At 43.4% G+C, this 25,959-nt stretch overlaps 1 protein-coding gene and 1 pseudogene across 1 annotated transcript; both read left to right on the forward strand.

The window, feature by feature from the left end:
* The first annotated feature begins 1,139 nt into the window (after positions 1 to 1,139).
* On the forward strand, positions 1,140 to 7,030 carry LOC128399686 (vomeronasal type-2 receptor 26-like). Its single transcript, XM_053361350.1, has 5 exons — positions 1,140 to 1,451; positions 2,388 to 3,242; positions 3,806 to 4,033; positions 5,374 to 5,500; positions 6,125 to 7,030. Exons 1-5 carry the CDS (start codon positions 1,140 to 1,142, stop codon positions 7,021 to 7,023), a joined length of 2,421 nt encoding a protein of 806 aa, XP_053217325.1. The 3' UTR covers positions 7,024 to 7,030.
* Positions 7,031 to 10,388: 3,358 nt separating this feature from the next.
* LOC128400145 (vomeronasal type-2 receptor 26-like) lies at positions 10,389 to 25,482 on the forward strand (annotated as a pseudogene).
* Positions 25,483 to 25,959: the final 477 nt, after the last annotated feature.

Raw genomic sequence — 25,959 nt, forward strand, 5'->3', positions numbered from 1 at the left:
AACATAGGATCAGTCTTAGACTTAACCCTCCCCTCCACCTGAATTTGAAGAACAGGCGTTTGGATTTGATAGCCTGCTTTACCACTACCCTAAGGAGTTTCAAAGCGGCTCACAATCTCCTTTCCCTTCCTCCCCCATAACAAACACTCTGTGAGGTGAGTGAGGCTGAGAGACTTCAGAGAAGTATGATTAAACTAAAGTCACCAAGCAGCTGCATGTAGAGGAACGGAGAATCGAACCTGGTTCACCAGATTACGAATCCACCGCTCTTAACCACTACACCACACTGGCTTAATGGAGAGGAGGAGCCATGGCCACAACCAGTCACATGGGTGTCATAATCTAGAGAGCCCAGCATTCTGATGTCAACAGGAAATGGGTGAATGGCCAGTAGGAACCATTGGTCTACCTAGCTCAGGCCTGTCTGCACAGAGTAGCAGTTGCTCTCTAGGATTTCAGAAAGGGGTCTGCCCCAGCCCCACCTAAGCAGATGCTCTACCATTGGGTTTTACAGAATCTTTAAAGAAAAAGTACACAGAGTAATTGTCAAAACATTACAGGGAGCAAAAGGTTGCCTGGTACCGGGGGCAATAGCTTCATTGTTGCATGGGAAACTGAGGTGGGGCTCCAGAAACCTGCAAAGGGCAACAAACTACAAGAAGGAAGCAGCTGGAGGGAATGACTCCTAGTTTCATTTGTCTCTAAATAAAGACACAGAATATGGGAAACAAGCAAGATGAATTGGAGCTTTTAATACAGGATGACAAATATGACCTAGAAAGTGAGTAGGCATTGCCTTGGAGTTCAAGATTTCTTTAACAGATTGGAGAACTGGGTAAACAAAATGAATTTCAATAGGGACAAATGTAAGGTTCTGCACTTAGGCAGGAAGTACCAACTTCACAAATATAAGCTGAAGGACACCTGGCTTACTAGGATCTAGCCATCTTAGTGGAACTCAAGCTTCACTTGAGTGAACAGCGTGATACAGTTTTTGGCGTGTGTGTTTAAACCAGATTCTTTTTTGCTTTAATTAAATCTGCCTGTAAGTTGTCTTGTTGCTCCCTAGCACAGAAAGGCCGGGAACCTAAGTTTCCTTAAATAGATTGACAAAAAATGGTACACAGCAAAACACTTTGATGTCCAACTCTCATTGCAGTGTTGTACCAAAATACTATCAGCAAATTCTGGCCTTGGTCTTTGCAGTCAAGGAAATCAACAAGAATTCCAATCTATTACCTAATGTCACATTAGGATTCCACGTCTTTGATAGTTACTTCAGTGAAAGGATGACCTACTGGGCCACTTTGGAGCTGCTCTCTACACACTACAGATTCGTACCCAACTACCAGTGTGACAAACAGAAAAACCTGATGGCCGTCATTGGGGGACTTGACTTTGAGATTTCCCTCCACATGGCAGCCATCTTAGGTGTCTACAAGATTCCCCAGGTAAGAGTCAAACATGGTGACTTCCCCTCATTCTTCTTTCCTCTGACCTGTTGAGAAAAGTTTTGCATTCCATAATAGCCGCCTTGACAATTTCAGATTGTATTTAATAAAAGCTTTCATCCGTCTTCATCCTTTCCCCAACCTTTGCATGTTCTTCAGAGGCTAAGAATGGAGCATTTTGCAGATAGTTAAACACACCTAGTCTATGTATGTGAACAGCTTGGTCTGCTGGCCTCAGGTAGACCCCAACCAGGATGAATTGCGGAGGCTTCTCATCAGTCGCTTGCCCATTACCTTAATTAATTTGACCTGGAGAGTTTGGGGCTGTCACTGGTGCCGTCAACAGCTCACTGGTTATCTTCCAAGCGAAATCCGAGACACAGAGCTAGCTTTTATATTCTTTTACTTTAATCCACAGGAAGACATGAAAGTCCACTCTCACTCTTGAGCTGCCACCCAGCTAGCCATTGCTTCCTAGAAATCAGACCCCTCCTGCTGCCTATGGTGGCTGCTAAGAACAATTCTCTTTTGGGTTCTGCTCTGAGACACACAGAACACATCTGGTCCTTTGGGAAGGAGGGGGCTCTGACAAACTCTTCAGTGACAGCATGTCACTTGGCTGCTGTACTGTTTCTAACGCATCTGACTCCTGTCTCTGTTTACTGCTACCTTGCCCCGGTTCTTTATCACCTATTATTTCCCAGGTCCTTTTTCCTTCTTGCGTGTGACCCATATCAAACTGCCACACCATACTGTCCCCCCTTCCTTCTTTCTGGTAGGTTCTTGGGGTGCTGCTCTCCACCACTACTCCTCGTCTGCCCATTGCCTGACAGGCTTACTAAGACAGTGGGACAAAAGCACAATGGTTTCATCATTGCTATCCATACATAATGTTTCTACTGCATTAATGGGAAATAAGTGTCTGTTTCCTTCTAGCTCACTTATGGCTCCTTTGCCCCAGAGGATGCTGCTCAAAGCCAATCCACTCCCTTCTACCGGATGGTGCCCAATGAAGCCCATCAGTACACTGGGATTGTTGAGTTACTTCTGCACTTTGGATGGACCTGGGTTGGGTTGCTCGCTGCGGATAGTGAGAGTGGAGAGAAATTTATGGAAATCCTGCAAACTCTGCTTTTCCAGAGAGGTATTTGCTTGGCCTTTTCAGAGAGAACTCCAAAAGCCACATATTTTGAAGAGTATTATGACATGTATTCTCAGTGGCTCCAAGCCTATCATGTTATTGCGGAAAGCAAAGCCAATGCTGTCGTTGTCTATGGAGAAGCCAAGTCCATGTTTTATTTGCAAATATTGCTAGCGGCAGGGGAAGCGGAAAATGTTACATCTATGGCCAAGGTATGGATTATGACTGCTCAGCTGGATTTCTCAGCAGTGGCCTTTCGAACAAGCCAGAGTATGCAACCATTTCATGGCTCCATATGCTTCACAGTGCACTCAAAGGAGGTGCAAGGATTCAAGACCCTTCTTTACTCCCTCAATCCTTTCATGGCAGGTGAAGATGGTTTTCTTCAGCAGTTCTGGCTGCAGACATTCTACTGTTTCTTTTCCAAATCCAGTACTGAGTTTAGTGAACCCTGCACTGGACAGGAGAAGCTGGACAGCCTCCCCTCGTCTGGCTTTGAGATGAGCATGACTGGCCACAGCTACAGCATCTACAATGCCGTCTATGTTGTGGCACATGCCCTACATGATGCCATGTACAGATCCAGGGCAAAAGACAGAGGAACTGTGAGAAGATGGAGACCGCAGCTTCAGAAATTGCAGCCTTGGCAGGTAATGGCTCTTTTGTTGTTGTTGTATATCTTTTAACTATTATTTCATTTTATATTGTTGATAAAGCAAAGGCAACAATTTTAACAACAGACGAAAATGGATAGATGAATAACCAAACTGTAAAATAGGCAGGTAGGATGTGTAGTTGCACATGAGTTAAATAAAGACTTTAAAGTCCAAATTAAGTCCAATTTTATCAGATCACCAAGCATAGTTCCAGATTTGCCAGGTTTGTGGGGGGTTGTTTTGAAAATGCTGGTTGTGCTGCATATACCAAATCATATAGAAAAGTTCTAGTCTTTGTCAAAATCTCAAATTATTTGTGATTATCTCTGTTATAGCTATATTCCAGAGTAAGCAGTACAAAGTGTCCAGCATTAGATTTTTGGAGCCACTATAGATCAAAATTTGCCGTTATTATTGCTATTGTTATTATTTTTTTGGGATTATATGAAATCTTGTCTACTGCCTTGGAAGAGGCAATGGCGCTTTAAAAGGTGATGCTGAACATAAGATAAGTTTGAGTTTTAAACAATTGTCCTTTTCCTGCCATCTCAATGCAGCTCCACCCATTTCTTAGGAGTGTCTCATTTAACAACAGTGCGGGAGAAGAAGTGTCTTTTAGTGAGAACAGGGAATTAGAAGCTGGGTTCGATATTACCAACTTGGTCACTTTCCCAAATAACTCCTTCATCAGAATGAAGGTTGGATGGATGAATTTGGATGCTCCCCCAGGAAAAGAGTTTTCCATCAATGAAGACAAAATGGTGTGGCACAGGAGTTTTCACCAGGTGGGGCATGATTTCAGCAAGTTGCAACTCCAGTGTGTCCTAAATGTGATGCTTGCATCTTGGAAGCATAGCGGAGACATGGATCCTGTATTTTTCCTCACTTGTTGTTTATGAAAACCTCTATGAATATCAAGAGGCTCTGATGCCCTGAAGCAGGCCAGGACATAGTTCATTATTATATGCTTGTTTGTTTATTGCATTTTTATTCCACCTTTCCTCCAAGGAGCTCAAGGGTGTGTGTGGCCCAAGGTCACCCAATGAGTTTCATTTGAACCCTGGTCTTCCACTTCCCTGCCTAGCACATTCTTTAAAGATTTCTAGGCCAGCAGAGTGTGACCTAAGCCTAACCTCCAACCAACTTCTTTGGGGAGAAAGAAAAGGGAGCTGAGCCTGGAGACAGAGGAGGCAGACTTCTGCAGAGAATGCCTGGTTTGGAGGCTAGTAATTCTCAAGATATAGTAGCAGAAGTCTGGCAGAGTCCAGCACTATCCTTGTTTTTGAGGCTGCTTAACTTGTGGAATGTGCGTGGTGCTGTGGTCTAAACCACAGAGCCTAGGGCTGGCCGATCAGAAGGTTGGCGGTTCGAATCCCAGTGGCAGGCTGAGCTCCCGTTTTTTGGTCCCTGCTCCTGCCAACCTAGCAGTTCAAAAGCATGCCAAAGTGCAAGTAGATAAATAGGTACCGCTTCAGCGGGAAGGTAAACAGTGTTTCTGTGCGCTGCTCTGGTTTGCCAGAAGCGGCTTAGTCATGATGACCAGATGACCCAGAAGCTGTACGCCGGCTCCCTCGGCCAATAAAGCAGAAGTCTGGCAGAGTCCAGCACTATCCTTCGTTTTGAGGCTGCTTAACTTGTGTCACAATTGTCTCTTGGCCCAGTGTATTTAGTCTGGGGTTCTCAGTCACCAATATTTGTGTTTTTTCAGGTGGAAAAACAGAAGGAACCTGACAGTGTATATGGTAGCTGCTTATTTAAATCACTTAGGATGTCAAAACATCCTCTCATCTCTACTTTAAATCCTTTTGAGTTTTATAAGAAATGTATTTGTCCAAATAATATTACTGGTCAGGTGAACTCCCTCCCTCCCTCCTTTTGATTTTTTAAAAAACACATTCAAATGGCCATTACTCCATTTACAGAGCCACAAAAACATCTTCTGTCTCATTACATGCCATTAATGGCTGTTGGCAGCTCATTGCTTTCAAAATTCTCTTAATATTCAGCAGGCCATTTCTCCCATCCACTTGATCCCTTGCACCCCAGAAAATGGAGTTCAGCTTCTCCAAACATCCGTTATTTCCCCTGTGCTAAACATTTCCTTATGGTTAATTAAAATTCACAGGTGCCACCCCTCTCTCAATGCAACAAAAATTGCCCTTCTGGTACTAGGAGAAAAAAGAAGGAAGGGGAGAAATTCTGCTGCTATGACTGTGCTTCGTGTTCAGAAGGCAAGATTTCATACCAGAAAGGTAGGAGACATTAGGGAGCTTTCAGATATGTGTCATATTAGATTTCCTGCGAGGGATCTGTGGCAGTGTGAAAGGTGTCACAGTTGCTGCTATTGATGTAGTTCTGATTTCCATGGACATTGAAGTTCACAGACTTGGAGCTCTTCATTGTAACCAGCTGATGGCCCAGCAACGAGGCCCAGCATTTTCAAAGAGGTGCTTTGCAAGCCCGAATGATCAGATGATGGTTGGGGTTTACAAAGCACACTGTTACCTGCCCTACACCTAACATCAGAGATGACATCAGATACAGGGCCAGTAGGTGTAACTTGCTAAAATGGCCCCCTGGGCCAGAGGTTTTCTATCACTGGATTTCCTGGGTGGTGATGGAGATGAGTTGCACCGGTGCACCTGCAGGGCACAGGCCTCCTGCTGTCCAGACCCACCACCTTAATGTCCAGGCAAGCGACTGTGAGATCATTGTCTGAAGGAGGGGCGTCCAAAGCCCTTTCTCCCCATGCTAGTCACTCCTGTGTCTGAAAAGGATTGTCTCTTGCACATCCAACTGATAAGTCCCATACTGCCAGGAGGATGCCTACCTACTCTCAAGTTCCACCCTTGAAGGGAATCCATTCTTCTTTTCAGACATGGATGACTGTGTCGGATGCTCAGAAGATCACTATCCAAACAGGAACCGAACACAATGCATTCCAAAGTCCATCAGCTTCTTGACTTTGGAAGAACCGCTTGGGATGAGCTTAGCTTTTGGCTCCGTATTCTCCTCTTTGCTCACCATATTGTCCCTCACCATCTTTATGAAGCATCAGGACACACCGATTGTCAGGGCCAATAATCGGGACCTTACCTACGTTCTCCTCCTGTCTCTCCTTCTCTGTTTTCTCTGTCCCCTCATCTTCCTCAGCCGACCAGACAGAGTGACCTGCCTTGTCCGACAAATGGCTTTTGGTGTGGTTTTCACAGTGACTGTTTCTTGTGTGTTGGCCAAAACCATCACCGTTGTTCTGGCATTCATGGCCACCAAACCAGGATCCAGAATGAGGAAACGGGTGGGGAAAAGACTGGCAAGCGCCATTGTGTTGACTTGTACTATTATCCAAGCTGGTATTTGTACTGTGTGGCTGGGAACCTCTCCCCCATTTCCCCATTTTGACAAGCATTCTTTGAGGGGAGAAATTATTCTGGAATGTAATGAAGGGTCAGCTGCCATGTTTTACTGTGTCTTGGGCTACATGGGCCTCCTGGCCACTGTCAGTTTTGTTGTAGCATTTTTAGCCAGGAAACTGCCTGACAGCTTTAATGAGGCCAAATTCATCACCTTCAGCATGTTGTTGTTTTGTAGTGTTTGGATCTCCTTTGTTCCGGTCTACCTGAGCTCCAAGGGAAAACACATGGTGGCTGTGGAGATCTTCTCCATCTTGGCCTCTAGTGCTGGGATACTGGGTTCCATCTTTTTCCCCAAATGCTACATTATCATATTGAGGCCTGATCTGAATGACAAACAGCAATTAATAAAGAAGAAATAGCAAAATATCCTGTCGTCACTATTTTTTGTTACCCTGGAATATGGGTAATGAATTTGCTGCTGACTCCTTGATATAATTTCATTTTATTTGTTTGTTGAACTTCTTATGTGCATAAAAAATATATATCAGATGGTTCCCCCCCCCCCCCCGAGATGTGGTCCCCACATTTGGGAGCCCAAGGGTACATTTGGAAAACTAAGGAACTCTTGTGGACACAAAAAGCCACCAATTTTACAGAGGTAAGTGTGGAGATGCCCAGAAACTCCACCTCCATCAATTCTTGTAACTTGAATCCATTTGTTTGGGTATCTCCTCTCAGTCTCCTTTTTCCAGGCTAAACATACCCAGCTCCCTCAACCGTTGCTCATTAGGCTTGGTTTCCCACCCATCATCTTAATGGCTGCCCTCGTCTGCACATGTTCAGCACACATTTTACCAGCTTCCTCACAAAAACATAATGGGGGGCTTTGCCAAAAAGCCTGACTGAACTCAAAATAGACTATGACCACAGCATTCTCCTGATCCACCACATTTGTAATGCCATAAAAAAGAAAAGAAATGAGATTGGTCTGGTATGAGAAGAACAGGCCCAGGACAGAACCCTTTGGCACATCTGTGGCATCAAGAGATAATATCCCTATGCTATGAGGAAAAATTGAAAAGGAGGGGGATACCCCTCTTCCCAGAGAGAGTGACAGATGCCACATATACCTATTCTGAGCTCAGAATTGTACATGCAGCTCTCTCTGTGTATGAAGAAGTAGTTGAAGAAGAGCCAGGACAGAAATTTCCTACCTCAAGTGCTGTTTTAAATTTTGCCTCCCTTACAGGCCTGTGGTCTGAAGTCTAGTGCTGCATCCTTGGAATCCGAGAGTCAGGGCCGAGCTCACAATACCCTTTGTGTCTCAAACTCAGCTCTTGAATGCACTTTCCTCTTCACAAAGCAGCATGTGAGAAAAGAGGGTTTAGGTGAAATCACAAGGGTAGTCATTGCCCTGGGCACAGTTTTTTCCAGGGCACGTTTTGCTCCTCACACCACCCATGCCAGCCTGGTTAAGCTTTGCAAGTCTGATCCCACATCCCAGCCCCTCAAAGCAGCGTGGGGCTGGCAGGGCGTCAGGAGGATGTAATGGGCATGTGCCCTTCCTGCTGCGTCCTCCTCATGTCACCCACCCAGCCTGTCATGGATTGCTTTAGGTGTGATCCCTGCATTGCAGGGGGTCGAACTTGATGACCTTTGGGGGCTCCTTTCAATTCTACAATTTTTTGTTTATTAAGTGAATATATATAGGGGCCCTAAAAAGGCCTGCAGGCAGGGCCCAACGGACCATATGTCCATCATCACACTCATGGCTTGAAGCCATTCATAGTCTGCTCACAATTGTTCCTTTCCAGTCAAATTCTACCAGTGGTTAGAATTCATCTTGTCCCCTTGGGTTTACCTGCCCCATGCCTGGCCTCACATAACATCAGCTGATGGACATGTGAATGTGGTTTGGATCATGAGCCCAATGGAGAGGCTTGGTTGGCCTAACTTCTGCAGGTCAGAGGTCCTTGTTGATTCCCAGCAAGGAGCTTTCTCTACCTGTATAGACTCTCTTGAGTGATTGACAACTTTTAGGGTTCTGGATTGTGCAAGAAAGTACAGCAAGTAGAGAAAGCTGCAGAGGCTCTCTTCTGAGAACACAGCAGGTGATGAAACTGGCAGCAGGGATGCAATGAAGGAGAAGGGGCAACAGGCTTGTTTCTGCTCCCCCCTCAGTACAATGCCTTGAAAACACTTGAAGGAGGCTGCGGAGGGATTATTCTGTGTGGATCATTGTCTCTGCTACCTCCAATGGACCAGCTGAGGCAAAGGGATCATTATTCTCTCCCCTGTTATTATCAATTACATGGTAATAATCTACTTCTGATTAGACCTCCATAGACTTCCAGGAATCCAGTCTAAAAAGAATTAAAAACCCTCTCTGCCATCCCCAGCAAATGCTAAGGTGCTGCCCACTCGTTTAGTGAGCTTTCCCCTGGAGTTGGATCCTAGGTCTTGGGAATTTAGCTGGTGCATTCGGAGAGTGCCATTGAAGGCAAGCTGCTGTACTGAGGCTGTTTCTAATGCCAATGCTGATTAGATGTAAACAGGGAAATCTCTGTCTAGGGAAATGTATTGTTGCTAGTATGGCAGTGTTGATGCTGTCAATCCTCTCTCTGCCTCAAATGGTGAATCTGTCAAATGTCAATCGGAGCATCAGTCACCTCCATATCCCTCACAAGTACTATCAGCCAGGTGACCTTATCATTGGTGCACTTGCTTCTCACATCGTGTCCTCTGTTGACTATGAAACCTTCATACAATGGCCATCCATCCATCAGATTCTTAATCCATTGTAAGTATTGCAAATTTTCAGTTTCCATGTTATATTAATTCCTAAGTTACCACGTGGGCTCAGAAATACTTCCTATTTATTTTCGCCATGGGGATTTATTACTTATAGGGAGGGGTGCAAAATATTCTGCTCCCCAGAACATAGGATCAGTCTTAGACTTAACTCTCTCCACCACCTGAATTTTAACATCTAAAATGATCAAGTCAGACAATAAATTTCTCGTCAAGCCTGTAGGAACGAGGTGGATTATCTAGGATCCAGCTTTGAAGCAAAGAAAGAGCAGTCTTCCAGTGAGATACAACATGATGTTCTGGGTGGTGTGTTTCTCTCTCACCCCCAAGTTCCCCCACCCCATTTTCCAGAGCAGTGCTCCATTGCCTCGGGATTCAATATTACTTTTGAATATATCCATGACCTGGAGCATGGAAAACAGATTGAAAGTATATGGTTAAAACTGTAGGAGAGAGAAATAACAGTGACCTCCAAGCCAGACTGAAGACTTGGATGATGCCTTTCTAGAGTAGATTATGAAGCATTCCAAAAGAAGAGATATAGTGATCATAGGGGACCTCAACTTCCCCAATATCTGTTGGAACTCAAACTCTGCCAAGACTGTAAGGTCCGACCAATTGCTCTATTGCATCGGGATTCAAGGTTTCTTTAATAGATTGGAGAATTGGGTTAACAAAATGAATTTCAATAGGGACAAATGTAAGGTTCTGCACTTAGGCAGGAAGTACCAACTTCACAAATATAAGCTGAAGGACACCTGGCTTACTAGGATCTGGCCATCTTAGTGGAACTCAAGCTTCACTTGAGTCAAAGGTGTGATGCAGTTTTTGGTGTGTGTGTTTAAACCAAATTCTTTATTGGTTTAATTAAATCTGCCTGTAAGCTGCCTTGTTGCTCCCTAGCACAGAAAGGCAGGGAACCTAAGTTTCCTTAAACAGATTGACAAAAAATGGTACACAGCAAAACGTTTTGATGTCCAACTCTCATTGCAGTGTTGTACCAAAATACTATCAGCAAATTCTGGCCTTGGTGTTTGCAGTCAAGGAAATCAACAAGAATTCCAATCTATTACCTAATGTCACTTTAGGATTCCACATCTTTGATAGTTACTTCAGTGAAAGGATGACCTACTGGGCCACTTTGGAGCTGCTCTCTACACACTACAGATTCGTACCCAACTACCAGTGTGACAAACAGAAAAACCTGAGGGCCGTCATTGGGGGACTTGACTTTGAGGTTTCCCTCCACATGGCAGCCATCTTAGGTGTCTACAAGATTCCCCAGGTAAGAGTCAAACATGGCGACTTCCCCTCATTCTTCTTTCCTCTGTCCTGTCGAGAAAAGTTTTCCATTCCATAATAGCCCTCTTGACAATTTCAGATTGTATTCAATAAAAGCTTTCATCCGCCTTCATCCATTTCCCAACCTTTACATGTTCTTCAGAAGGTAGGAATGGATCATTTTGCAGATACAATTGTACACATCTACTCTATGTATGTGAACAGCTTGGTCTCCTGGCCTCAGGTAGACTCCAACCAGGATGAATTATGGAGGCTGGTCATCAGTCGTTTGTACATTACCTTAATTAATTTGACCTGGACAATTTGGGGCTGTCAGGGGTGCCATCAACAGGTCACCGGCTATCTACCTAGTGAAATCAGAGGAGCAGAGAGAGCTTTTCAATGGTTTCATATTAATCCACAGGAAGACAGAAAGACGGGATAGCATGCTCTCACCCCTCAGCTAATGTTGCTCAGAGTCCCACTCCACCCTGCACCGACAATTTCTTCCTAGAAATCAGACCCCTCCTGCTGCCTATGGTGGCTGCTAAGAACAATTCTCCTTTGGGTTCTGCAGAGCATGTCTGGTCCTTGTGGAAGGAGGGGGCTCTGACAAACTCTCTTGAGAGAGAATGTCACTTGGCTGCTTTTTCCTTCTTGGGTGTGACCCATCTCAAACCCCCACACTGTACTCTCCCCCCTTCCTTCTTTCTGGAAGGTTCTTGGAGTGCTGCTCTCCACCACTACTCCTCATCTGCCCATTCTCTGACGGGCTTACTAAGACAGTGGGTCCAAAGAGTTACGGTTTCATCATTGCTATCCACACATAATCAATGTTTCTACTGCATTCATGGGAAATAAGTGTCTGTTTCCTTCTAGCTCACTTATGGCTCCTTTGCCCCAGAGGATGCTGGTCAAAGCCAATCCACTCCCTTCTACCGGATGGTGCCCAATGAAGCCCATCAGTACACTGGGATTGTTGAGTTACTTCTGCAGTTTGGATGGACGTGGGTTGGGTTGCTCGCTGCGGATAGTGAGAGTGGAGAGAAATTTATGGAAATCCTGCAAACTCTGCTTTTCCAGAGAGGTATTTGCTTGGCCTTTTCAGAGAGAACTCCAAAAGGCTCATATTTTGAAGAGTATTATGACATGATTTCCCAGTGGCTCCAAGCCTATCTTGCTATTGTGGAAAGCAAAGCCAATGCTGTCATTGTCTACGGAGAAGCCAAGTCCTTGTGTTTTTTGCAACTATGGCTAGCGGCAGGGGGTGCAGAAAATGTGACATCTATGGAGAAGGTATGGATTATGACTGCTCAACTGGATTTCTCAGCACTGGCCTTTCAAATGAGCCAGGATATACAACCATTTCATGGCTCCATATGCTTCACAGTGCACTCAAAGGAGGTGCAAGGATTCAAAACCCTTCTTCGCTCCCTAAATCCTTTCATGGCAGGTGAAGATGGTTTTCTTCAGCAGTTCTGGCTGCAGACATTCTACTGTTTCTTTTCAAAATCCAGTACTGAGTTCAGTGAACCCTGCACTGGACTGGAGAAGCTGGACAGCCTCCCCTTGTCTGGCTTTGAGATGAGCATGACTGGCCACAGCTACAGCATCTACAATGCCGTCTATGCTGTGGCACATGCCCTACATGATGCCATGTACAGATCCAGGGCAAAAGACAGAGGAATTGTGAGAAGATGGAGACCGCAGCTTCAGAAATTGCAGCCTTGGCAGGTAATGGCTCTTTTGTTGTTGTTGCATATCTTTTAACTATTATTTCATTTTATATTGTTGATAAAGCAAAGGCAACAATTTTAACAACAGTCAAAAATCGAAAGAAGAATAACCAAAGTGTAAGATAGGCAGGTAGGGTGTGTAGTTGCACGTGAGTTAAATCAAGACTTTAAAGTCCAAATTAAGTCCAATTTTATCAGATCACCAAGCATAGTTCCAGATTTGCCAGGTTTGTGGGGGGTTGTTTTGAAAATGCTGGTTCTGCTGTATATACCAAACATATAGAAAGTGTCTGGAGGTTCTATTTTCTTTAAATAAAAGATATTTGTTAAAGTTTCCAATTTTTATTCAAACAAAAAGCAAAAAGCAAAAAAGTTTAAAAACACATACAATTCACAATACTTAGTTTTCAATGACATATTTCCCTGACCTCCTCATACCTCCCCTTCTTGTATTCCAATTCAAATTATTTATTCAGCAAATCCTTATCTCAAAGCATTACAGCTAAAAACCCCTTAATTTCTATCCAACATCATTCAACACTCATTAATTTTACAATATTTCTGTAAATAGTCCTTAAATTTCTTCCAATCTTCTTCAGCCGACTCTTCTCCCTGGTCACAGATTCTGCCAGTCATTTCTGCCAATCCCATGCAGTCAATCATCTTCATCTGCCATTCTTCCAGAGTGGGTAAATCTTGCTTCTTCCAATACTTTGCAATAAGTATTCTTGCTGCTGTTGTAGCATACATAAAGAAAGTTCTATCCTTTTTTGACACCAACTGGCCGACCATGCCCAAGAGAAAGGCCTCTGGTTTCTTCAAGAAGGTATATTTAAATACCTTTTTCAGTTCGTTATAGATCATTTCCCAGAAAGCCTTAATCTTAGGGCATGCCCACCAAAGGTGAAAGAATGTACCTTCATTTTCTTTGCATTTCCAACATTTATTGTTGGGCAAATGGTAAATTTTTACAAGCTTGACTGGGGTCATGTACCACCTGTATATCATTTTCATAATATTTTCTCTTAAGGCATTACATGCTGTAAATTTCATCCCAGTGGTCCACAACTGTTCCCAGTCAGCAAACATAATGTTATGTCCAACATCTTGTGCCCATTTGATCATAGCAGATTTGACCGTCTCATCCTGAGTGTTCCATTTCAACAGCAAGTTATACATTTTTGACAAAGTCTTAGTTTTGGGTTCTAACAGTTCTGTTTCCAATTTAGATTTTTCCACCTGGAAGCCAACTTTCTTATCCAAATTGTAAGCCTCCATTATCTGATAATAATGAAGCCAGTCTTGCACTTTATTTTTTAGTTTCTCAAAACTCTGCAATTTCAATTTGTCCCCTTCTTGCTCCAAAATTTCCCAATATTTTGGCCATTTGGCCTCCATATTAAGTTTTTTCTGAGCCTTAGCCTCCATCGGTGACAACCACCTTGGGGTTTTATTTTCAAGTAAGTCTTTGTATCTTATCCAGACATTAAACAATGCTTTCCTGACAATATGGTTTTTAAATGCCTTATGTGCTTTAACCTTGTCGTACCACAAATATGCATGCCACCCAAACACATTATTAAAACCTTCTAAATCCAAAATGTCTGTGTTCTCCAGAAGCAGCCACTCTTTCAACCAGCAGAACGCTGCTGATTCATAGTAAAGTTTAAAGTCTGGCAGGGCAAATCCACCCCTTTCTTTTGCATCAGTTAATATTTTAAATTTTATTCTGGGCTTCTTGCCCTGCCAGACAAATTTAGAAATGTCTTTCTGCCACTTCTTGAAAGAGTCCATCTTGTCCACAATTTGCAATGTTTGAAACAAAAACAACATTCTAGGCAATGCATTCATCTTTATAGCTGCAATTCGACCCAACAAGGAAAGCTTCAAATTTGACCAAATTTCTAAATCTTTTTTCACTTCCATCCAACATTTTTCATAGTTATCTTTAAACAAATTCCCATTTTTAACTGTCATATTAATCCCCAAGTATTTCACTTTCTTAACCACAGTCAAACCTGTTTCATTCTGAAACTTCTCTCTTTCAGTCAATGTTAAATTTTTCTCTAAAACCTTAGTTTTTAACTTGTTCAATTTGAATCCTGCGACCTGACCAAATTCTTGAATTAATTCTAAAACTCTTTTAGTACTAGATTCTGGCTCCTGTAACGTCAAAACTAGGTCATCTGCAAATGCTCTTAATTTATACTGTTTAGCTCCGACCTGTATACCTTTAACCATCCGGTCCCTTCTAATCATGTTCAGCAGGACCTCCAGGACCGATATAAAAAGCAAAGGGGAAATTGGGCATCCCTGTCGTGTCCCTTTTTCTATCTTAAATTGTTCCGTAACCACATTATTTACAATTAATTTAGCCTTTTGTTCAGAGTATATTGCACCTATACCATTCTCAAAGCCATGGCCTACCCCCATACCCTGTAAGTTCTTTTTCATAAAACTCCAAGAAATATTGTCAAAGGCTTTCTCTGCATCCACAAATATCAGAACTGCTTTAGTGTTTATATTCACTTCTAGCTTTTCCAAAATGTCAATTATATTCCTCAGGTAATCAGATAGATGTCTTCCCGGTAGAAAGCCCGCTTGGTCCTTATGAATCTCTTCAATCAATACTTTTTTCAGTCTCTTAGCCAAAATATCAGCAAAAATTTTGTAATCCACATTTAGTAGGGATATGGGACGGTAGTTCCTAAGTTGAGTCTTTTCAGTCTCTGTTTTTGGTATTAGTGTAATATAGGCCTCTTTCCACGATTCTGGCACCCTTTTCCCTTCCAAAATTTCATTGCAGACTTCCTTCAAAGGTTGTAATAACCACTCTTTCAAAGATCTGTAGTATCTGGTGTTACGAAAAAGGAGCAATGCAGAAGCAAGCACCAGGTGGCTGGAATGGTAAACAGGATGTGGGTGTTATTGGATTATACCGTGGGAACCAGGAACAGTTTGTAAAGTGCTCTGAGAGCCGGATGTTACCTCAGAGCAGCACATGACCCTGTACTGGAAGTACATGGGTGGAGTTTATTCTCTCTCTGCAGCTGGGAATCAGAGTGTGCAGACATGTTTCTCTGTACTGGTGAAAGACAGGAATAAAGACATGTAAATATATTTCTGTCTGTCTCATTCCCCCTCCCTGGGGGAGGAGTGGTGTGTTCTTTTCACGTTTGAAAAGGATCGCCGAAGAGACCTCCCTTGATCTTGCCAGGAGTCGCTGGCAGGGGAGGTCACAAGGATTCAAGCCGGGCACCTGGAGGGTGGCCAAATTCCTAAGAGCTGGAGGCTCTGCTGGTTTGAATTCCGATAACTGGTAGCAGACCGATGGTTATCTGATCTATGAGAATCTGCATGAGAGGTGAGAGGTCGATGAATCGTTGCCATCCTCTGCACCTAAGGAGATAAAGAAAAGCGTCTGCCTGCAGCCAGAAGCTGAAACAGACAGCTGGACACCGAGAGGAGTGTATTTCAAGGCAACGGAGCCAGTAAAAGGTATGCTGCATTTTGGGCTAGAGAGAAAAGTGAACGCAGAAAGGTTTAATTCTCTGGTTCACAAGAAAGAGCTGCATTTTAAGAAAAACAGCTCTGAAAGGGCAAGCTGGCATACCAGGAATTCCTGTGGTGAGATAAGGAGTTCCGTCCTGAGCAGGTTGCTAGGCAACGTCTCCCAGTTAAAGAATGGCTAAAAAGAGCCTGGGAAATCGAAAGTATACCTGCGCAGCTGTGCAAGGGTTTTGAAAAAACAGCCCAACAGTTTGCCTGCCTGTAAAAAAGCAGTAAACAGAAGAGAACTTTTGGAGTTTACTGGCTTGAAAAGTGAAAGCTGGCTTGGGATTGAGTGTAAAGCTGACCCTTGGATTCAGCATGGATGCCAGGAAGGGGGGAGTGCCCCTGAGTGCCGTGGTTCTAGATGAACACAGCCGGCATGCTGCACTGGAAGTAAAGGACAGGGGGAGGGAGGAACGGAGTTCTAATTCCCTCACCGATGAGGCTACTGGAAAGGAAGCTGTAGCTTTGAATACTGTCCGTAACAATTGCGGACAGGCTGGGCATCTTCAGCGGAACTGCAAGAAGCCACGTCAGCCAAAAGGAGCGAAGGGCCGCTCAGCAAAGCCTGAGGCGTCAGGCAAAGGTCATACCAAGACTTCGGTGAGACCTGGAAAGGCATTGATGGCGAAAGGAACCACGCCAGATGTTGGGAACGCGTTTGTTATTGACACGGGAGCCACGGTTCATATGTCCCCACACAGAGGACTCTTTTCAACGTTTAAGAAGCAAAGCTTCACTGTGACACAGGCCAACGGTCAGGGGCTGGAAGCGGCCGGCGTGGGGACTGTCTATCTTAAGAGTCTGGACTTGACAATAAACAATGTTTACTTGGTTCCTGAATTGAAGTTCAATCTGCTGAGTGTTTCGCAGATTGCTAAGAAAGGACTGAAACTGTCCTACGATGCTGAGAGCTGCGAGATCTACAAAGATGGAGAGTTATATCTTTCTGCCAAACAGAAGGATGGACTATATTTGTTGACTTTTGCACAAAGTGATTACATGGAATGTAATTCATCTGTGTCTAACCTAGTTTCTCTTGCAGGTGTGAGCAAGAAGGTGACCGGAGTCAACAGAGCATTTCAGCGGGTGTATGCTGATGTGATTGGTCCTCTAGAACCATCTAGAGGCAATGCAAGATATTATCTTGTGTGTGTGGATCATTTCTCTAACTATGTCTGGGTTTATGTGTTGAGAAAGCCACAGGAAGCCTTGGAGAGGTTTCAGGAGTTTTGTGACAAAGTTAAGAGTATGCATGATGCTAACATTGATTGTCTATTCACAGATGAGAAGCAGATTTTTCTTTTACAGGATTTCCAAAGGTTCCTGCAGAAGAAGGGAATAAGACACAAGGTTGCTGTTTCAGCGGAAGCGTGGAACAGGGGTGTCTGTGTACGGGTGAACAGAGAATTGCAAAAGGGGATGGAAGCACAATTGCTAAGTTCACATCTGCCACATGAGTACTGGGCCGAGTCTCTAATGTCGTTCTGTTATACGAAAATGAGAAAGGTTTCAAAAGAGTTGGGAAGTTCTCCTTTTGAGAAACTGTTCCACAGAAAACCTTCTGTTGCCCATTTCAAGGTTTTTGGGTCTCATGTGAGAACAGAAGCTCCAGGTGGAGTAAAGGATGCCAGAGGCATTTTTGTGGGGTATGAAAAGGGTCTCTACAGAGTAATTTTGTCTGAATCTGGTCAGGTGATTCTCACAAAATTTCTAGAGAGTGCTCCTGAACAGGAGAGAGTGATAGTACACACATTTCCCACTGAGGACGATTCAGATGATGATGATTTCACTGATTTCAGCTGTACAGAAAGTGATGACACTGATAGCTCGGAGAGCTCAGTTGTCACAGTCATTGAGAGGAAGTCTCACACAATAGATAGGCCTTCACAACTGAAGGATGAACCACTGTTTACCATTGGAACTGGTTCTCCAAAGAGTCCTGAGACTGGACCAGTGAGCAGAGAGGATCAGCACCTCATACGTAGGTCTGAGAGAGTTAAAAAGGGTCAACCACCCAAGAGGTACTCAAAAGAGTTTGCTAACTTAGCTGTTGCATGTGTTGCTGTTTTAAACAACCGAGGACAGGTTGGAGCTGTGTCTAAGTCAGAGACAAAGACACAACAGAGAGTTGCTAGCCAAGGTAATGCAGATGCACTCCTTCCTTGGAAACCAGACAACCAGAGAGGTACACTGGGGAAACCAGTGGCGGGGAGTTCCAAGAGTGGAACTAAAACAACAGGGGAGTGTTATGTGTATAACAACTGTTTGTTTTCTTCTCTGGATCATGCCTTGCTTGCTGCAACGCGCATTGATTCTTTTGGGGGAGGATGTTACGAAAAAGGAGCAATGCAGAAGCAAGCACCAGGTGGCTGGAATGGTAAACAGGATGTGGGTGTTATTGGATTATACCGTGGGAACCAGGAACAGTTTGTAAAGTGCTCTGAGAGCCGGATGTTACCTCAGAGCAGCACATGACCCTGTACTGGAAGTACATGGGTGGAGTTTATTCTCTCTCTGCAGCTGGGAATCAGAGTGTGCAGACATGTTTCTCTGTACTGGTGAAAGACAGGAATAAAGACATGTAAATATATTTCTGTCTGTCTCATTCCCCCTCCCTGGGGGAGGAGTGGTGTGTTCTTTTCACGTTTGAAAAGGATCGCCGAAGAGACCTCCCTTGATCTTGCCGGGAGTCGCTGGCAGGGGAGGTCACAAGGATTCAAGCCGGGCACCTGGAGGGTGGCCAAATTCCTAAGAGCTGGAGGCTCTGCTGGTTTGAATTCCGATATCTGGAAGTCAACCCATCCGGTCCTGGAGACTTGCCTACTTGCATATTTTGAATGGCACCTTCTATCTCCTGGTCAGATATTTTACAATTCAACATTAGTTTACTTTCTTGTGAAATTTTTTGTAATCCATTTATCTTCAAAAATCGGTCAATGTCCATTTCATTCTGTGGCCCTTGTGCATATAATTGTTTGAAATACTTCTGGAAGCAATTTCTAATCTCAATTGGATTATGTATGTCTTTTCCTTCTACTTCTAAATTTGTGATGGTATTTAATTTTTGTCTTTTTTTCAATTGCCAAGCCAATAGTTTCCCACATTTGTTCGCTGATTCAAATGTCTTTTGTCTCATTTGTTTAATTTTCCATTCTATTTCCTGATTCATCAATTCCATATATTGTACTTGGTATAATTTTATTTCTTTCAAGATCTCCTGCGACTTTGGCTTTACTCTCAGTTTTTTCTCCCCTTCTTTTATTTTCTCCAAAATTTTATCTTTTTTCTCATTTCGACTTCTCTTTTTTATTGCATTCTGTTGGATCAAGAACCCTCTCATCACAGCTTTACTTGCATCCCAGATTACTCTTTTTTCAACATTAGTAGTCATATTTATTTCAAAATAGTCTCTCAAAGTTTTTTGGGCCTTTTTATATACTTCTTCATCTCTAAATAAGGTATCATTCATCCTCCATCTAAAGGAGCCGGGTGTTGTTTGCTTCATCTCCATCTTTACAGCATTATGGTCTGAGCAAGTTTTAGGGCAGATTTCCACTTTCTTTATCTTTGGTGCCATTCCTCTAGTAATCCAAATTTGCTCAATTCTAGTCCATGTCATCTTAGCTTCAGAGAAGAAAGTTCCCTCTCTCCCCAGGGGGTTCTTAGTTCTCCAGATGTCAATCAAGTCCATATTGTCAGTCAGTTCAAAGAAAGTTTTTGGTAGTCTACCATCTTTGGTGACTACCTGTTTTTGTGCCTTGTCCATATTTGTAGATACAACTCCATCCATGTCCCCCATCAAAATTATATTATAGTCCATATAGTCCAAAAGAATCTCATGCAACTTCTTTAAAAATTCAGATTTCCCCTCGTTCGGTGCATACACCCCTACAATCAAAAATTTCTCTCCTTGAAATTGATTTTTGATAGCCAAATATCTTCCTTGTTCATCTTTAAAAATTAGTTTCGGTGAAAATTTCTCCTTTACATATATCACCACTCCTCTCTTTTTGACCTTATCAGACGAAATAAATTCTTGTCCCAATCTCTTATTGATAAGTATTTTCCTGTGTAACCTCATTACATGTGTTTCCTGTAGACAAATCAAGTCCAGTTGTTCTTTTCTTAATATATGAAAAACACCTTTTCTCTTTCGAGGGGAGTTGAGTCCATTACAATTCCAACTTAGAAGTTGCAGAGCCATGGTGAGTTACTTAGTTTTCCCTCCAACTGCACCGAGTTGTTGTTCTTCTTCTGTCGGTGGTGTGTCTTTCCCTGGGCCAAGAAGTCCAAATGATAAGTTTGCTATGTCTAAAATTCCTTTTCCTGATGCGATTGGCTCCTCGCCAGATTCCACTTCCTTCTGTAGATCCTCCTCGTGGTCTTTCAAGAACTTGTCTTTATCATGCACTGTCCTTATTCTTATTTTTCTTCCTTTGTATTTAAAGGATAGACCTTGGGGAAATTCCCACCTGAAGAGTATTCTGTTTTTTCTCAATAAAACAACAAGATCTCTGTAGTAGGCCCTTACATCCAAAATATATTTAGGTATATCCTTAAAGATCTCCACGAATGAGTCTTCAATTTCCAGAGTTCTTTGATAGTGCAAATTCAAAATTTTGTCTCTTTCTTCTTTTGTTCTTAAGGTAATCAAACAGTCTCTTGCTTTGTTCTTTCTTTGTCTTTTACCAAGCCTAAATGCACTCACTATCTTAAATTCTTCCTTCCCCAGGTCCTGTTGCCAAAAATGTGCAAATTCCTTTGTAAGGAAGTCTGCCAGGTTGTCTTTCTCACTTTCAGGTACTGCTCTGATTCTTAAATTTCTCTCCTTTCCTTGTAATTCAATCATAGACAGTGATAGATCGTGATCCTCTAGTTTCTTATATACCGGTGGTATCTTCTCTTGAACGGCGGTTGCAATTTCCTTAGCTTCCTCGGCTATCTTTCGAGTCGAGGCCGATTCCTCCAATAGTTTTTCAATGGACTGTGTGTTAGAATTCACCTTCTTTCCCAGTTCATTAATACTTGTAGTGTTCAAGTCAATTTTTGCTGAGGCCTCAGCTACTTGTTTATTTGTCTCTGCAACCTGTTTAGCTACGTTTTCCAAAGATGCATTAATTTTGCCGAGTGCCTGAGCCAGTAAATCTTCAGATGACATAGCTTTTGGCTTTGCTTGCGAAGCAGCAGCTCCTACTGTGCCTGCTGCTCCGGATGTTGAAGCCCTTCTCTGATGTGTAATATCAGTCTTGTATTGTCTACCGGACCTGGTAGTTTTTTCCTGTGCCAGCTCTATCTTCCCTTTCTCATTTGCCATAACACTCTCATGCAAAACCCAAGGTCAGTCTCATGCCTGGTAGGTTTGTTTTGAAGAGGAATTTTCCAGGCTGGGTTACTTAGTGGCTTAGTTGTTGTTGCAACATAGTCTCCTCTAGGGGGACACACTTCCAACTTCACTTTGCAGCTTTTAAAACAAATATGGTCCTTATAGGTCCCCAGTATCCCTTAAAAGCCACAATTTCAGTATCCTTAAAAGTTACTTTAGAGTCCAAAGCAGTTCAAAAAACAGTGTATCTTTTCACAGAGTATCAGTATTCTTTACCCTTAACGTGCTGGCAGTTCTTCCCACTGATCGGCTTTCCCTGTCATAGGCAGTCCGTTCCCAGATTTTAGAGGCAGCAGATATAACTTTACTTCCCTCTTTCCTTGCAGGTAAATAATACTCAGATTTCTCCCCTCCACTCCTGCAAACAGGAGGGGAATCGCTTTTTTGGTGTTGGATTTTAAACCTTTAGAGAACGTTTTTCAAAGTTACAGCTTTACAGTCTCTTTGCTTTGATCTATTTACAAGCCGGAAAGGCAGACTTCCTGTTTGTACCTTTCCCGTTTCGGTGCCAAAATTACTGAAATTTTTCTCCAATTAATTTGCTTGATCCTACTCACGGGTAGTTGCTTTAAATTCCAATTGTCCAGAAAGAAATCAGCGCTCTCCGACCATGGCTTGCGGCTTCGCTCCGCGAAGAAGGTAGACGACTCTCAGCCCCGCACCACACCCCCCCGTTCCGTTCCGAAGCCTTTAAAAAGGCTCCTTCGCAGCGGGGGGGGGGCACAAATGGAGCCCGCCGAGTCTCCAAGTTCACAGGCTTCACCGCCTGTGATTTCTTTGGGTCTCCGCTTCGCCTCAGTGGCCAGACCCAATCCCCGCGGAGCCGATTCCCTCCGGAGCTCAGATGGAATCCGCCATTAGTCGCTGGGGCTGACCGGAAGTCTGAAAGTGTCTGGAGGTTCTAGTCCTTGTTGAAATCTCAAATTATTTGTGATTAACTCTGTTATAGCTATATTCCAGAGTGTCCAGTATTAGACTTTTGGGCTGCTATAGATCAAAATTTGCTGTTATTACTGCTATTGTTATTATTTTGTGATGATATGAAATCTTGTCTACTGCCTTGGAAGAGGCAATAGCACATTAAAAGGCGATGCTGAACCTAAGATACGTTTGAGTTTTAAACAATTGTCCTTTTCCTGCCATCTCGATGCAGCTCCACCCATTTCTTAGGAGTGTCTCATTTAACAACAGTGCGGGAGAAGTGTCTTTTAGTGAGAAGAGGGAATCAGAAGCTGGATTTGATATTACCAACTTGGTCACTTTCCCAAATAACTCCTTCATCAGAATGAAGGTTGGATGGATGAATTTGGATGCTCCCCCAGGAAAAGAGTTTTCCATCAATGAAGACAAAATGGTGTGGCACAGGAGTTTTCAACAGGTGGGGCATGATTTCAGGAAATTGCAACTCCAGTGTGTCCTAAACGTGATGCTTGCATCTTGGAAGCCTAGCGGAGACATGGATCATGTATTTTTTCTCACTTGTTGTTTATGAAAACCTCTATGAATATCAAGAGGCTCTGATGCCCTGAAGGAGGCCAGGACATAGTTCATTATTTAATGCTTGTTTGTTTATTACATTTATATTCCACCTTTCCTCCAAGGAGCTCAAGGCTGTGTGCTTACTTCCCGTTGTATCCTAACAAGAACCCTGTAAGGCAGTGTAGACTGAGAGAAGCAGTGACTGGTCCAAGGTCACCCAATGAGTTTCATGGCCAAGTGGGAATTTGAACCCTGGTCTTCCACTTCCCTGTCTAGCACATTCTTTAAAGAAATCTAGGCCAGCAGATTGTGACCTAAGCCTAACCTCCAACCAACTTTTTTGGGAAGAAAGAAAAGGGAGCTGAGCCTGGAGACAGATGAGGCAGACTTCTGTAGAGAATGCCTGGTTTGGAGGCTAGTAATTCTCAAGATATAGTAGCAGAAGTCTGGCAGAGTCCAGCACTATCCTTGGTTTTGAGGCTGCTTAGCTTGTGTGACAATTGTCTCTTGGCCCAGTGTATTTAGTCTGGGGTTCTCAGTCCCCAATATTTGTGGTTTTTCAGGTGGAAAAACAGAAGGAACCTGACAGTGTATATGGTAGCTGCTAATTTAAATCCCTTAGGATGTCAAAACGACCTTTCAACCCTACTTTAAAACCTTTTGAGTTTTATAAGTAATGTATTTTTCCTAATAATAATATTACTGTTCAGGTGGACTCCCTCCCCTCCCTCCTTTTAATTTTTATTTTTTTAAAAACACATTGAAATGGCCATAACTTAATTTTCAGAGTCACAAAAACATCTTCTGTGTCATTAGATGCCATTAATGGCTGTTGACAGCTCATTGCTTTCAAATTTCTCTTAATATTCAGCAGGCCATTTCTCCCATCCACTTGATCCCTTGCAGCCCAGAAAATGGAGTTCAGGTTCTCCAAATGTCCATTATTTCCCCTGTGCTAAATATTTCCTAATGGTTAATTAAAATTCACAGGTGCCACCCCTCTCTCAATGCAACAAAAATTGCCCTTCTGGTACTAGGAGAAAAAAGAAGGAAGGGGAGAAATTCTGCTGCTATGACTGTGCTCCGTGTTCAGAAGGCAAGATTTCATACCAGAAAGGTAGGAGACATTAGGTAGCTTTCAGATAACTCAGATTTCCTGTGAAGGGTCTGTGTCAATGTGAAAAGTGTCACAGTTGCTGCTATTGATGTAGTTCTGATTTCCATAGTAATTGAAGTTCACAAACTTGGAGCTCTTCATTGCAACCAGCTGATGGCCCAGCAACGAGGCCCGGCTTTTTCAGAGAGGTGCTTTGCAAGCCCGAATGATCAGATGATGGTTGGGGTTTACAAAGCACACTGTTACCTGCCCTACACCTAACATCAGAGATGACATCAGATACAGGGCCAGTAGGTGTAACTTGCTAAAATGGCCCCATGGGCCAGAGGTTTTCTATCACTGGATTACCTGGGTGGTGATGGAGATGAGTTGCAGCAGTGCACCTGCAGAGGACAGGACTCCTGCTGTCCAGACCCACCTCCTTACTGTCCCGGCAAGCGACTGAGATCATTGTCTGGGGGAGGGGGGTTCAAAGCCCTTTCTCCCCATGCTAGTCACTCCTGTGTCTGAAAAGGATTGTCTCTTCCACATCCAACTGGTAAGTCCCATACTGCCAGGAGGATGCATACCTACTCTCAAGTTGCACCCTTGAAGGGAATCCTTTCTTCTTTTCAGACATGAATGACTGTGTCGGATGCTCAGAAGATTACTATCCAAACAGGAACCGAACACAATGCATTCCAAAGTCCATCAGCTTCTTGACTTTGGAAGAACCGCTTGGGATGAGCTTAGCTTTTGGCTCCGTATTCAACTCTTTCCTCACCATATTGTCCCTCGCCATCTTTATGAAGCATCAGGACACACCGATTGTCAGGGCCAATAATCGGGACCTCACCTACGTTCTCCTCCTGTCTCTCCTTCTCTGTTTTCTCTGTCCCCTCATCTTCCTCAGCCGACCAGACAGAGTGACCTGCCTTGTCCGACAAATGGCTTTTGGTGTGGTTTTCACAGTGACTGTTTCTTGTGTGTTGGCCAAAACCATCACCGTTGTTCTGGCATTCATGGCCACCAAACCAGGATCCAGAATGAGGAAATGGGTGGGGAAAAGACTGGCAAGCGCCATTGTGTTGACTTGTACTATTATCCAAGCTGGTATTTGCACTGTGTGGCTGGGAACCTCTCCCCCATTTCCCCATTTTGACAAGCACTCTGTGACGGGAGAAATTATTCTGGAATGTAATGAAGGGTCAGCTGCCATGTTTTACTGTGTCCTGGGCTACATGGGCCTCCTGGCCATTGTCAGTTTTGTTGTAGCATTTTTAGCCAGGAAACTGCCTGACAGCTTTAATGAGGCCAAATTCATCACCTTCACAGCATGTTGTTGTTTTGTAGTGTTTGGATCTCCTTTGTTCCGGTCTACCTGAGCTCCAAGGGAAAACACATGGTGGCTGTGGAGATCTTCTCCATCTTGGTCTCCAGTGCTGGTTTACTGGGTTCCATCTTTTCCCCCAAATGCTACATTATCATATTGAGGCCTGATCTGAATGACAAACAGCAGTTAATAAAGAAGAAATAGCAAAGTACCCTGTTGTCACTCTTTTCTGTTACCCCAGAACATGGATAATGATTTTGCTGCTGACTCCTTGATATAATTTCATTTTATTTGCTTATTGAACTTGCTATGTGCATTAAAAAAAAACTCAGATGGTTCTACCCCACCCTGAGATGTGGTCACCACCTTTGGGAGCCCAAGGGCACAATTGGAAAACTGAGGAACTCTTGTGGACACAAAAAACCACCAATTTCACAGAAGAAAGTGTGGAGATGCCCAGAAACTCCACCTCCATCCTTTCTTGTAACATGAATCCATTCGTTGGGGTCCTACTCTCTGTAGCAAGAGACAAGCTTGCTGCATCTTCCATGTGACAGCCCTTGAGGTATTTGAAGATTGGTATCATATCTCCTCTCAGTCTCCTTTTTCCAGGCTAAACATACCCAGCTCCCTCAACCGTTGCTCATAAGGCTTGGTTTCCCACCCATCATCTTCCTGGTT

This window comes from Podarcis raffonei, chromosome 13, assembly GCF_027172205.1.
Source record: "Podarcis raffonei isolate rPodRaf1 chromosome 13, rPodRaf1.pri, whole genome shotgun sequence".
Taxonomy (NCBI): domain Eukaryota; kingdom Metazoa; phylum Chordata; class Lepidosauria; order Squamata; family Lacertidae; genus Podarcis; species Podarcis raffonei.

What these genes read in the sequence shown, in the direction of transcription:
- LOC128399686 (XM_053361350.1), top strand. Translation starts at nt 1,140, where the DNA reads ATGTCCAACTCTCATTGCAGTGTTGTACCAAAATACTATCAGCAAATT. An exon ending in GGCACAGGAGTTTTCACCAG is followed by an intron (nt 4,034 to 5,373) that starts GTGGGGCATGAT and finishes TAAAATTCACAG; the next exon opens with GTGCCACCCCTCTCTCAATG. An exon ending in CAAGATTTCATACCAGAAAG is followed by an intron (nt 5,501 to 6,124) that starts GTAGGAGACATT and finishes TCTTCTTTTCAG; the next exon opens with ACATGGATGACTGTGTCGGA.